Genomic DNA, 13,836 nt, shown 5'->3' on the forward strand with positions numbered 1-13,836 from the left:
TAATTTTCTATACTACTTATATTATTTTACATTTTAATGGCACAATAACACAATCTAGTGGCCAAACAGAAACAAATGAAAAAATAATAATTTAAAACAAGTCACTGTGTTTAGATAAACAGGAAAGTTTTTAAGATTTTTTTTTTTTTTTTTTTTTTTGCTGCCAGTATTCTGTGCAATCTGCCAACAAGGCAACACTACTTACATTATTTTTTCTCATTATTATAATGTTAGGCACCTTGTGTTTACAATTTGAATGCAATTATCCTGCACAGTTATCCATATTTACTCATATTTCTGTCCATGCATCCAAATATCTCCATATATCTGTAAAGTGACAGGTGTATACGGAGTGTACAGGTTTGACAAATGTAATACTTTTTATCATATTAGAATTTTCCCGGTGTGGGATCAATAAAGTTTATCTTATCTTATCTTGCTCTTGACAAACCCGGATAGTTTCATGAATGATATACTACAGAACAATATTCCATTTATTTTGGTTTTGTAACTTTACATCTTAACTGTGAGAACATTTTCACAGGTTTTGCTGTTTACTAGAGAAATATTGTATTTCCCTGCTATGATTAAAGTGAAAAAGATGTTAATGCAGTGTTTAAGTGATTATTTTTGTCACACTCTTAGATTTGTAATTTTGAATTTCATTATTTTTACTTTATTTCTGTTAGATTTGTGTTGTTTTTCTGTTTGACACTGCCCTTAGTTTTGCTTTTTCATTGCTTCATCTCTATATGTGTGAGGTTGTCCTTTGCATGTCTCCCATGTACAGTTTAAAACAAATTTATTTTAAAAAACTAAACAAAATAATTAGTTCCATAGTTTCTTTCTTTTCATTTTTTTTTGCTGTGGAACAGTATAATCATGTCTGGGTGGAGTAAGTTGTCTGTGTGAAAGCAGTGCAGAGGCACTCGTGTATTTTGTCCAGACATGGTCTGACTCAGCTGGTGTGACACAGCTGTGTGTTTAATTTCGACAAGCCTGACAGATGAATCAACTCTGCCATTTAACACACGAGCAAAGCAAATATTTCACCCACTTGCTTGCTGCTTCGTAGACTCAGTGTAAGCAGCACCATTAGCTCTTATTCAGACCACACTTACTGTTGTACTAATGATCAGAAAAACCTTCTCAGACTGACTCCTCCATGGCTTCCTGTAACACTGATGACATTGAAATACTATCAGACAATCACAGTGAGGTATAAACTTTAAGTAAGCAAATTTGGGGACTGGCACGATGCCAAAAATGTGAATTAAACTGCTTTCAAGTTCACAGTTTAAATGTACTTCATCTGAACTGTTTACTGTAAAAGTCAATACTGCATTTGTGGTCCTCTACTCCACTTTGTAAATACAAAAGTTCACTGAAAATTGCACATCTCTGTGTACATAAATAAATGAACTGTCTCACAAAGGTGCAACATATTTACAGGACTAATGCATGTTCATATTTATCAAGAAAACTGAGTAACTCCACTACTGAAAATCATTGAAGTTTATTTTTTTTTGCATCAAAGCTACATTTAGTCCACATAATTATATAAACAAACTGTTTCACATTTATGATTATTACTGTCATACAACACACTTGTGCTGTTGATGTGTCACACGAAGAAGTGATTTGATGGTGTGTGTTGGAAAATGGAGACAGGCAAGGGAAAACAATAAAAAGTGTCAAAAGTTTGGGATCTTTTCAAGCTGAAACAAAAAGGAAACTCTGTACAGACAGTGTCGAAAACCAAACTAGCCGACCACAATAGCACGGCGTCACGTGCATCCAGTCTATGGAATGGACCTGACACAAGGTAGTGTTAACGTTAGTATTTAAACTATGAGCTATAAATGAGCATCATGATAGTTACACACACCTCATGGTGGTGCATAAAATACCAAAGCAAAATAACAGGTGTTGTAAGCAGCAGATGCAGCCTAAAATATTCCAGTGAAAAACAGCAGGTATATTCAGGGAGTCTGGAGCGGTTTTGACAAAAAACAAACAAAAATGTTGACTTTTACTAAACATTTTGAGAGATTTGTCTTATTTTCTCTTTTGTTTACTACTGATCTTCAATAAAGCAAAAACAATTACTCAGTTAATTAATGACACAACAGTAGAATACTTGGTTGCTGCAATAATTGATGGTTGCAGCCCTGTTGTACTGTGCAGAATCCCCCCCTCCAAACATTTCTGACCTTTTCGCTTTTGCAGATAAAATGTATGCCATGTGTCCACACGATGAGAGCTGCCAAGCCAACCTTTGACAGAATGTGTTTGTGCTCGTGATGAAAGCTAATCTGACCACAGAGGCCGGCGTTTCACTCCAGCTATTGAGCTAAATTTGAGAGCTCAGCTCTCCACAGTCCAGCCCTGCACCTGTTGAATCTGCCTGCTCACTGCCTCGCTATTAATTTTCGATTAATTCTACTGATACATATTCGGGCAGCGCTGGCACAGCAGATGCTTGTCGCCATGGTAACAGGCCTTAAACGCTAGCAGAGGCATACTCCTCTAATGGACTGTAGTTACACACCCGATACCCAGGAAGGTGGAGGTGCCAGATGGCTGCGCCAGTGTTTACTGTCACTCACACACTCTGTGTTTATATACACGACAGCTGAACTGACTATGTGGAGACGTGGCATTGATACCAGCTGGGATTTTAAAGATTTTGTAAGAAAAATCATCGTTTATTCCCATACATGCTGTCGGTGTTGTTGTAAGTCAACTGTTAAAAATCCACCAGCAGGACAGCTGCACTGAATCACTAACAGCTGCACCTAATTCTGTGTGTGCACTCACTTACTTTAACCTGAGAAGGAGAAAAACAGAGGAGGGACAGAGAGGTAAGCCAGTTCAGACCAAACAGGGAGTGACATTACTGTCAACTCGCCGTCCCCTCACAGCACTGTTCATTGGTCTTGTCTGTGTTTGTGTCTCTGTTCTCGGAGCTCAGCGCAGGAGGAGATAAGAGCTGTGCTGCAGTCTGTGGAGACCAGCCTGCCATTTCTGCATGCCATTTGGGGACAGTTTGTCCTTTGGGTAGCTTCCCCAGGAGTCAGCAGGCTGACAATGGGCGAGGAAGGAAGTGCTGCTGTGGGCAGGGAACGTGAGAGGAGGGCAGCAAAGAAAACAGTCCTAATGGAGTGTTTATTTGGGGCAGAGAGCCACACACAAAGACAGCTCATCTAAAGAAGAGAGCTCGGGGGCACGAGGGAATGAATTCAAATAGTCGAGGACCAAACAGTGCCATTTAAATTACTGCTGAACCTCTCCAGCTCCTGCCTTTCAGAGGAAAAATCTCACTCCAGGCCATCCGCACGACTCTGTGCCCACTCCTGCTTCCACAGGTTAAAACCATGTATCATTTTTATGCACAGAGATCTTCTGCTACCATTTTTTCTTTGCCAGTACCAATTCTGATACCCAAACACTGGCTATTACCAATCCAATGCAGCAAACATATACAGGGTTATTTTTAAAGGCTGTATGTTTCTAACACTGCTGTCATTATCACATGGCCTGGTAAAGTTAAATCCTTTGTAAAACATTAACAAATACATACAGATAATGAATGCCATAGACGAGGGTTATTCAGTTCAATAGCATGAGGATCCAATAGGAAAATCACCAGGGTTTTGTGGGCTAAACTTAATATTTAGTCAATTAATGGCTACAAATAACTCTTAAAGTATAATGTTAACAGATAAATTCCTCTGAGTGCTCAGGAAGACTGACAAAAAACAAGCCATGATTTGACTTGTGGTGCCTCTTCACAAATTTTTCATCACAGCAAAGCATTCTTTGCACAATAAAGCCACACACCAGTTTATTACTTGTTGCTGCTGGCAAAGTAAATAAATACTTGTTAGTCCATTTGCTCTGGAACTGGCGATTTTCAGCTTTACGTCTCTTTAGCTTCGAGAGAAACATTTTGGAGCTTGTTGTTAGTTTAGCTAACATGAGTTTTATTCTGTGGCCCGTCGGCCCAGAGTGCGAGGTGAGGCTTGACTAAGCGCCGCACAGAGCACGCCTAATCCTACAGCAGTCAATCACAGCACACAGGAGGTTTAAAAAGACATAGCCAACAGGTTCAGATCATACAGTCTGTGGTTCAGATGTTTCAAAGTATGTCAGAGATATTTATCATTTTATTTATTAAACCATACAGATGCCAGCCTGATTGAAAGAGAGTCTCTAGTGAGCCATAGAAGGATTCAGAAGGCCTGTATCCAGTGAGCCTCCCCTCAGAGAAAGCTTGGAAAAAGGTGTGTCCCCTTCACTTACCTGCTTAGTTTTGCTCATTTCGTGAATGTCTATGGGATCAATTATTATTTGTCTGGATGTCTGTAGGATCAATTATTTTCATCAGTTATGTTATTTGGTCCCGTAGAAACTCAACAATTAAGCCAAGATACACTAATATTGCTGTTTGACAGAACTTCAGACCAGGAGTTTTGCAATAAACAGGTACTGGAACTAAATACCTGTATCAACAGAAATAATCCAGTACAGAGTAGTATCCCAACTTCTCCAGTCAAATGATACCTGAATTAAATTCTGTCTAGAAAAAAAAGATGATTTTTTGATTGTTTTCTTGCAGCCAATTTAATGCAATGTGTGCAGCTCCATTCAATCTGTGGGGTTAAAGGAGAACGGGGTATATTTCACAGGAGTCGGCAGTTCAACGTGCCAAGACGCCACCAAAACAAAAGAAAAGGTATCAAATGAAGTACTCGACTGGTTTTGCTACTGGTATTGTAATTGTTGAAACAATACGCAGCCCTAATGATATTTTAAAAATGACGTTAAAAAAATCCTTTCCAAAGTTTCAAATTAGTAGTAGCCTCCCCTGAAACTGTTTGGAGCTCCACGGGAAAGCCTGTTTCCCACTTTGTAAACTTCCCCATCCTAGGGAAAAAGCCATATAGGGCACTTCTAGGAAGCAACAGTGTCCAGTTCTGTGGGGTTAATAAATTATGTGTTATGTGGACTGGTACACAGACCGTTCTGATACCAGCATTTTAATGAGTATCAGAGGCATGTTCTGATACTGGTATCGATATCGGAACAACTCTATTTATGTAGCACTGAACTTCAACTTGCATTAAGCAGCTTTTATGTCAGTCATACACCACCATGCAACACCATGTACCGTTTTTTACAACTCCCAAACCACAGACCGTAGGCCTACAAATGTCTACACTTACACATTCTCTAAAATTCTTGTGAATTCAACTGAAATTAAACTGAACATTTTGCTGCAGAGCCCGGGGGAACCCTCTTTGAGAACAAGTACGGAACATCAGAGCAGTAAGATGTCGTTCTCTCTCAGAATAAACCTCAACAGAAGCTGAGCAGAGCTCTCCATTCAGTGATATAAAGTCATTAGTAATTCTGCTTAGTGGGATTCCTGTAACTATAATGGAAAAAAAAAAAAATTTCAGACCAGAAGCGTTCACTTAAGCTTTGTTTGTGCTGTGATTTACAACTCTGATGTCTTCCTGCTGTGAGACTGATAGAGCCTGATGACTCCTTTTATTTAAGGTACAGTGTGTTTTCACACTGAAATAAATACAACATAGCAGGGCTATTAACTGCCAGTGCTGGTCAACGGTCACTTCAGTGCTCCAACAGCAAATTCTCCACTCAGCATCACCACCTAACAATAAGAAGTGAATACACTCAGTCTTATATGACCTGTCTGCAGTCAGTCATTTCAGACAAACGGTACGTTCAAGTGGGTCACAGCTGTTTAACCCCCCGAACCAACAGAAAACACCATCACTGATGGACATAATGGGACACTAGTAGACACTCGGTCTTCAGCACTTCACTTCAGTTCATCTTTAACTCTGCAGATGATGAAATAAATGCATTTCAACTTGTTGCAGCTACTCATACATCAGCCATGTGTCTTTTACATCAGCTTCTTTTCTTCTTTGATGTATTGCTATGATGTATTACTACTGGATCTTTCATGGGGGATCACTGCCACTATCGCAGCTCTCTGCAGTTAGCAAAAATGTGTACAATGCCATCTCTTTATGGGAGCCCTCAGAAGTGAGAAAGAAAAAAAAACAAAACACTAATTGCTGCTAACTAGGGTTGAGTACCGAAATCCAGTGCCATGTTGGCACCAGTTCCTACACAAACAATACCTGCTGGACCGAACCACAACACAGATTAATGTGCCTCATTTTGATGCCACATGTCTGAGCTGTGTATTAAAATATTTTCCCTCTGATACGGACGTTAAAGACACATCACTAAACGTGCCTAGTTAACAATACAGCAACTCTCACTTTGCACTCTGGCTCTGGCAACAGGTAGCCTTCCTCTAGGTAGCAGCTACTGTAAACACAGCTAAAATTGCTGAAGTGCATTTCACTCAAAAAGATTCCAACAAACAATTGTGTGTAAAGGCATTTGGGGACACACGGGACACAGTTTATTTTCCTAGGATGATGAAGTCATGACCCATGGGGTATGATTTCACCATCCTGGGGAAACAATTTGCAAACAGGACACAAATGTAAGCAGAGTATTGCTCTACAGCACCAGTAGTGGTCAAAAACACATGGTACCTTTAACTAGCAGTTTGCTAGTTGGTCAGTCATCACCCCGTAAGTTTCTGTCATGGCAACGTGGCTAAAGAAGGATCACATGGGACTAATACACAGCTTTTATTTAAATAACCTAAACAATATCAAGACATGTAAAGAAAGAGGCATTGCTTTCTTCTCAGCAGGTTCTCCCCACCTCCCATTTTTCTTTTTCCTTGACTTTTGTCCTGAGTCGAGGCTTCTCCAGCAGGCAGAATGACATTTCTGGGTCATTGCAAAAAAATGCCCTTCAAAAGGCCCCAAACACCACAAGAAAATCTTAGACTTGGGTAACATATGTCTGACCTTTTACACCAGTGACCATTACTTGTAAAACACACATGGTACTGTGCACTGCTGCGCACTTAAATAACAGCAGCGATGTACAGAGCTCTATGTGTACAAAAGAAACCAATATAGCCACAGCCTGACGACACCACTTGTTTATGTACATGACTGTATTTTTTCTGTGTTGATCACACAAAGCAAATGATTACTGCTATAATGTGTATCACTCATTCGCAAATGTATTCCCCATGCTTACAAACGCACCCTACAGACACTGAAACTTGCAGTTAACTGCTCCCATTTTTCAATTTCAGTCATCATGGCCTGAGAAGCGAGCTATCATTACAGTAGACCGCCACTCATTTTCTCAGGGGACGTTTGTGTGTGATGATAGCAGGCGAGGCTCTCAGGTACAAATCAATTTTAGCCTCCGTCCTTTCGCTTAGAGGCCACGGTATATTTTTGGAGCACTTACCAAAGTCTGACATGTTTGATTCTTTTTCTTCACCTCTGCCTCGAGTGCTTCACACTCCTTCCTTCTGGTGCTGATCTCTGTCTCCTGGGGAGAGGGGAAAAAAGCAGAGGACAGCTGCTATGGTTTGTCAGGAACACAAGCTTCCTCAGAGAACTCAGTGAAACTAGGCAGGGAGAGAGCAAGCAAGAGCATTTCATTATTCAGCGGTATTTAGGTGAGTGAGTGTATGTGTGTGTGCAACCGAGAGATTATCTAATAGATATTACAAAATGTTTTTGTTGTCTGGAAACAGACGGGAGGCTGGAATGATTCTAAGGTCCAAATGTCGAGGATGTAGGCTGTGGTCCTTCAGGAATAATGTGATGAATAGGTTCAAATAAAAATCTGTTAAAAAGCCTTAAAGCCATTTGTCCAGCCATAGTTGCAACTTAACAAGACGTTAATCTTGTTAATTTAAAATTAACAAGAGGTGCTTAAATTTAAAAGAATAAAATCAACATGCTAACATGCTTGCAATCACAATGCAAACATGTTTAGCAAGTATAATGCTTACCATTAGTTAGCCTAAATAGTGGCTCTGTTCCATGCAAGAGTCCCTGTAAAGCTATGCTAGTTGAGCTGGAATCGAACCTCAGTTCAGCTCAACTCGTCTTTATATATATTGCACCTTTCACATGCACATGCAGCCCAAAGTGCCTCACATAGCATAGCACAGAAACTCCAATTGGAGTGTAGACTGTTATTGCCACCTTCAATATGGAGCAATTTTGTTTGTGTTGTGCAAACACACAAAAAGGCACAAAGGTGATGCAGTACACAGTCCTGGTTTCATGCAATTCCAAGTAAATATGGATGTAAACAATGCAGTATTTAAAAATCTTAAAAAAAAACAAATCAGCTTTGCAAATGTTTTATGTAGAGAAAATTCATTCATACATTTTTACTACAAACAGAACAGAACAAAAGAATTGAAAGAAAGATAGAAGAAAAAAGGAAAGAAAAACGTGAGGGGGATCCTGCTGTACTCTTCATTTTACTGTTCCTCTCCATCTTTTTCTGTGACCCAGTTACTGCAGTTTCTTTTAAATTCCTCTCTTCTCTTTTTCTCAAATTAGAAGTGATTCATTCCATTTCTTGGATCTCTTCAACTGCTGGTTTTCAAGTATTAATAGATGGTTATTTAACATTGGGCCAATTCTGCATGATTTGTTTTAATGCTGTTATGCCGGAACAGTTTTGTGGTTTTCTCCTTAACTGCCAACCAAAACTGTTTGACACACAGATTTTACAAGCCCTGCCTTGCATCTGGTTTTTTTTCTTCACATTGTTAGTTGTTGAGTCTGATGTTATGAGGTTTTACTCGCCATAGCAGGAAAAGCACAGATGTAACTAATAACCTTAGAAATGGCTCTGTTCCACATAAGGTCCTGATAAGGCAACACGCACAACAGCAGGATTAAGTTGAGCCTTAACTGAAGTTATTACATACAGCCATGTTTGATCTGCTGCAATATGTCAAAAAGTCTCCTGTTAAAAATTCGATTCTGTCTCCCAGGTAAAGGTACATGAATATATAAATTAAACTGATCAAACTTAAAGTTTGAAATGTTTGCACATGCACTGTCTCAGTTTCCAAAAGGTTCACTAGCTCCTAGTTGACACCTACTATTCCCTCCTGAGGTTTCTGAATGCCTGTTCTGTTTCCATCAAGCAGCCGTTTAACTGCGCTGACAGACAGCTGAATGCTGCATTAGCTGGAATTACAATGAAAAAAAGTTCAGTTTCCTCACAAAGTGTGATTAGAGCCAAAGCAGGACAAAGGAGCACGAGCGTGCCACAATTTCCATGAAAGGATGGCTTGTTTAGTCTATCAGTGAGCTTCTCAGGAGAGGCAGACAGCTACAGCAGGGATATCCCCCTCAGAACTGCCTGTGTGTTCTGCCCTGCTGCTGGGATGTCATTCTACTCAGGAGATTAAAGGGATAGTTTGGATTTTTTTGGAAGTGAGCTTGTATGAGGTACCATCACTGGCTTGTGCCCTGTTTGGAGAGGCAGCAGGAGTACTGTATAGACAAATCCGGAGAAGTACCAGAAGTTGACATGCTGCCATTGCTGCGGTGGTGTCTCCCTGCACTATGAGTGTGAATCACTGTGAGCTGTCATAAGAAGTTTACAATTTTCTACTTTTACCTTTACTTTTTATGTAAAGCTACTTTTGACAATGATGTCTAGGAAGTCAGACAGATCCCGTGCAGTTCAGCTGCTCCAACAGTTCTGTCAAACTTCATCATAAGGAAAAAAAACAGAATGCAAAATAAAGAAGACCAGGTCATAGACACATCTATGGGCCATACACTCTACAGACATGTACATGGTGTCCACCACAAGTAGATCAAGAATGTGAATAGAAAGGAACTTTGTTCCTGAAAATCTTGAATACCTGACGAAAAGTGTGGATTCATATATATTTCTAATATATATTACACAGTACTACATCACTTAAATGAAGCAGAGGTGATCCTTTTTTTCTCTTCTCTCTCTTCTCGTATCCATTTCTGGCTTTTGTCACAACGTCTAACTACTATGTAAAATTTGAAACCATCCTAAAAGGAACCTTCATCAGTTACTGAAGGCTGCTGTCTAATCAATCACCCGCAAGATCACACAAGAGTCTGGCAGCTTTGCAGAGGACGATATTTATAGGTCTTTTATTTAAGATTGTGTTCAGTGTGGATTAATCTGATGATTATTTTCTTGATTAATTGATTAGTTGTTGGATCTATAAAATGTGAGAAATGGTGAAAAATGTCTATCCGTGTTTCCCAAAGCCCCAAATGATGTCCTCAAATGTCTTGTTTTGTCCACAGCACAAAGATATTCAGTTTACTGTCGCAGAGGAGTAACAAAGCCAGAAATTCACTGGAATCAGAGAACTTTGACTACTTAAATCAATCAATCAATTATCAAACTAGTTGGTGATTAATTTAATAGTTCACAATTAAGTGATTTATTTGTTGCATTTTTAGATTTCTGGCTTACATTAGATAGATAGATAGATAGAAAGATGCCTTTATTTGTCATTACACAAGTGCAACGAAATGACATTTGTCGGAAACAAGCCGAACTATCCTTTTAACGCTTTGATGTGAATACACACCTTTTTTATGGGCGTTCATTTAATGCATAGCCTGGTATTGCACTACTCTTACAGTATAAAATACATGAAAGTGTTACATCACCAACAGAGCCTCTGCTCATCAGCAGACTGAGCTCTCCATCAGTGTATGAGGAACATCCTTGCTGCTATGGTTGGGAGTGAAAGTGCAGCTGGATGTTCCAAGATTAGCGTATAGAATTAAACAGGATTTTATCTGTGTCAGTGTGCGCTACCAGTGCACAAACACACAAACACACAAACACACACACACACACACACACACACACACACACACACACACACACACACACACACACACACACACTCTGGTACTGTAGCATGGCACCACGTGTCCCTGAGCAGGACTAAAATAAGCACCAGCGGAGCAACCAGAAGCCCACAGCACACAATACACTCAGCTTGTGGGAATGCATGAATGTGCACTTCATCACAGAAACGCTCACAGCTCAGTTTGACTTTGAATATATATCGGAATCCACTCAAATGGAAGACATTTTTTGTTCTGCACCATCAGCTGGCTCCCCTCTTGACCCGCGAGTGCCGACAGTATTTAATAAGACAGTGAGCAATAAGGTCAGAGAACAGGATGAGCGGAAAGGAGGAAGAACAAGCTTTGACCCTTTCGAGTTCTTTAACCTTGGGGCATTTCACCCCTGGCAAGTGACAGTTGGTATGATTAAATCTTTGACCCCTTATCTGTCGTAGCTGCTCCACCAGTGATCCCGCTCAACTGTATGTAAGAGTTAGCATGTTAGCATTTCTATCCCTACAAGGACTAAAACCATCACATGGACAGAAAGATGTGGAAAATATATGTTCTCTGAAGTGAAAATTTCATACACTTAGGCTGAAAAGTTAAGATGAAGGTATGGGTGTGGTTAGGATTCAAATTTAATATGATGCTCAAAGATTAAATTTTGTTTTGGTTGTTTAAAGTTAGGGTTAAAGGTGCAGCGGCAACTCTGCAGAAAGATAGTTGATTAGTGGCTCGAGAAAATATTGATGTTTGGGGACTGAGATTCAACAGGCAACCATCTTACTGACCTGTGATTGGCCAAAGTAACCTGTCACAGGCTTGATTTTCTGAGGCCTGACAATAGAGCAGGTTTCAGTCTAAGTCTAGTTTTCTCTCAGACACATTAAACATTTGCCCAATGATGACAAAATAAAACCAGCTTTAAGCATCAAATGGATAAAATAATGGTTACTCTGCACAAGTATGGAGTCAACATCTCAAAGGTGCAATATGTAAGAATTCACCATCTGTCATATTCATACTCCAAACAAATAGGGAACAGTATATCACAAGAGTAGCCGCTAACTGCTGCTAAATGTGGCTGCCATTAGCTCGTCCAGACTGAGAGCTCAGAGCACTGCAGAGGGTTGGTGTTTACAACGGTAGCACAGGATGGGAAGGGTAAGACCAAGCAGAGAATGCTGGATGAGCAGGCAATGGAACTGGGCTCAGCCGCCTCCCACTAAACCCAGTTGAACTGGGACCAAATTAGGGGTGGGGTAAAAACAAAACAAAATCATTCTTAGATGCATTGCAATGTACACCAGAGAGATTAAGAATCCACGTAGAAGTTGGTCAGATATTCTCGACATTATGATCACTTGTAACAATTTTGTAAGACCAGTCTGCACATTCCTTAGGAATAACAAGACCGAATACCGAGACTAACAGGAAGAGTGTGACAACAGGAAATATAGTATTGAGGTGATTTACAGCAGATCTGACCAGGACTCTGGTTCCAGGGACAACAAATGCATCAGTCAAAAAGGTGTGTGGTTGTATTTTTCTATTTAATAAGGAAATAAATGCAAAAATATGTCTTGTTGTGATACTTTGTGAGATTATTTTATTTTATTTTTATTTTAACTTTTATAACAAAATCATACACAACTCCCAGCTGATTAGCATGCTAACTTCAGCAGATGTCTTTGCATCACAATACATACTGCATATACTGTTATTACTATTATTATTAAACTATTTCCACACATGCTGTTGATAATTGTAATTAATTTTAGAATGTTTTAAAGTAATACTCACATTTAAAACTCACTTTAAATATATAATATGTAACATTTCTACTCTAAAATGTCTAAAAACCCCACACCTATGTTACATTTTTTGATAACTTGTGTACTTTCATTATCCCAAATGTTTCCAACAATGGTCCTATTAGCCGCTTGTAGCTATAACTTCTGGGATATGTCGGATACGTCATATGTGACTAAACATAACATCAATAAAACTAAATACATTACCTTCTCACATAAAACAAATACTGTGACATTCACGCTTGACGGATAATATGTTTATTTCTTCAGCTAGGACTCTTCTTGCTCACTATCTAGTCAACAGAAGCGCATACAAACATGAATGAAAAGCTAAAAAATATGAAAAGAGTAAAAAAGATTGGACACGCTCAAAAAACTCTACATATGCACAATATACACGACCATGTTGACTCGAAATGATTTCCTTTGAGTGAATCACACTGAGCCTCCGCAGACAGCTTGCCATCTCCCATGTGGGCTGGTATCTAATGTGTACAGTGTTCAGAACCAGACGGCAACAACACACACGATGAATATTTCACTCGCACACATGCACGCACAAACACACAGCTCTCAGGCTTGCTGAGGCCCATTTGTTTGGAGCACATTTGCCAATGTTCAATTAAAAATCCCTCTGATAAAAGATTCAAATGGCTGCCATTGTGAGTAATGAGCTCCTGTATAAGTGAAGAGGCGTTTACTGCACAGCAGATGAAGACAGATGAGAAAGACCATCCCCTTAAGGCTGGATCTCACATTCGTGCCTCACTGGCACTAATGCAAATGCAGAAGAGCGGTGCATCCACAGCGACCCACTGTGTACCACCTCCATGTCTCTTCTTGTGTACTATGGGCAGCAGGAATTTCACATTCTGCTTTATGGCAGAACCTTTTTAAAATGCATTATCTTTCTTTCATTTTGGTGTATTGTTTGTATGTGCACTGACTTTCCCCTGGCCTCTTTTTGGGAGAGAGCTGTCTCTGTCTCTGGATCACACATACCTGAACTTTAATTAATTAACCACAAAAAAAAAAAAAAACAGGAGAAAACGGGGAAGCATAATAAACATTAGAGTTTAGTATTGTTTTTCTGTTTGATTCCGTTGACAGATCAAGCTTTATTTTCTAGTAGTGTGGGTTTTTGTTTATTATTTTGGGCTTATTTTCTTCTGGATTTTGTCTCATCCTTGCAAAGCTTTTGAGTA

At 39.5% G+C, this 13,836-nt stretch overlaps 1 protein-coding gene across 1 annotated transcript in view; it reads right to left on the bottom strand.

Moving 5' to 3' along the window:
- rimbp2b (RIMS binding protein 2b) overlaps nt 1-13,836 on the bottom strand; it is a 137,041-nt gene that overhangs the window by 59,496 nt on the left and 63,709 nt on the right. Inside the window, exon 6 of the mRNA XM_084727907.1 lies at nt 7,387-7,470. Within this exon, the coding sequence (XP_084584033.1) occupies nt 7,387-7,470 (84 nt within the window). The remainder of the gene's footprint in view (nt 1-7,386; nt 7,471-13,836) is intronic.

This window comes from Lutjanus erythropterus, chromosome 10 (assembly GCF_056507025.1).
Source record: "Lutjanus erythropterus isolate fLutEry1 chromosome 10, fLutEry1.hap2, whole genome shotgun sequence".
NCBI classification, from domain to species: Eukaryota; Metazoa; Chordata; class Actinopteri; order Lutjaniformes; family Lutjanidae; genus Lutjanus; species Lutjanus erythropterus.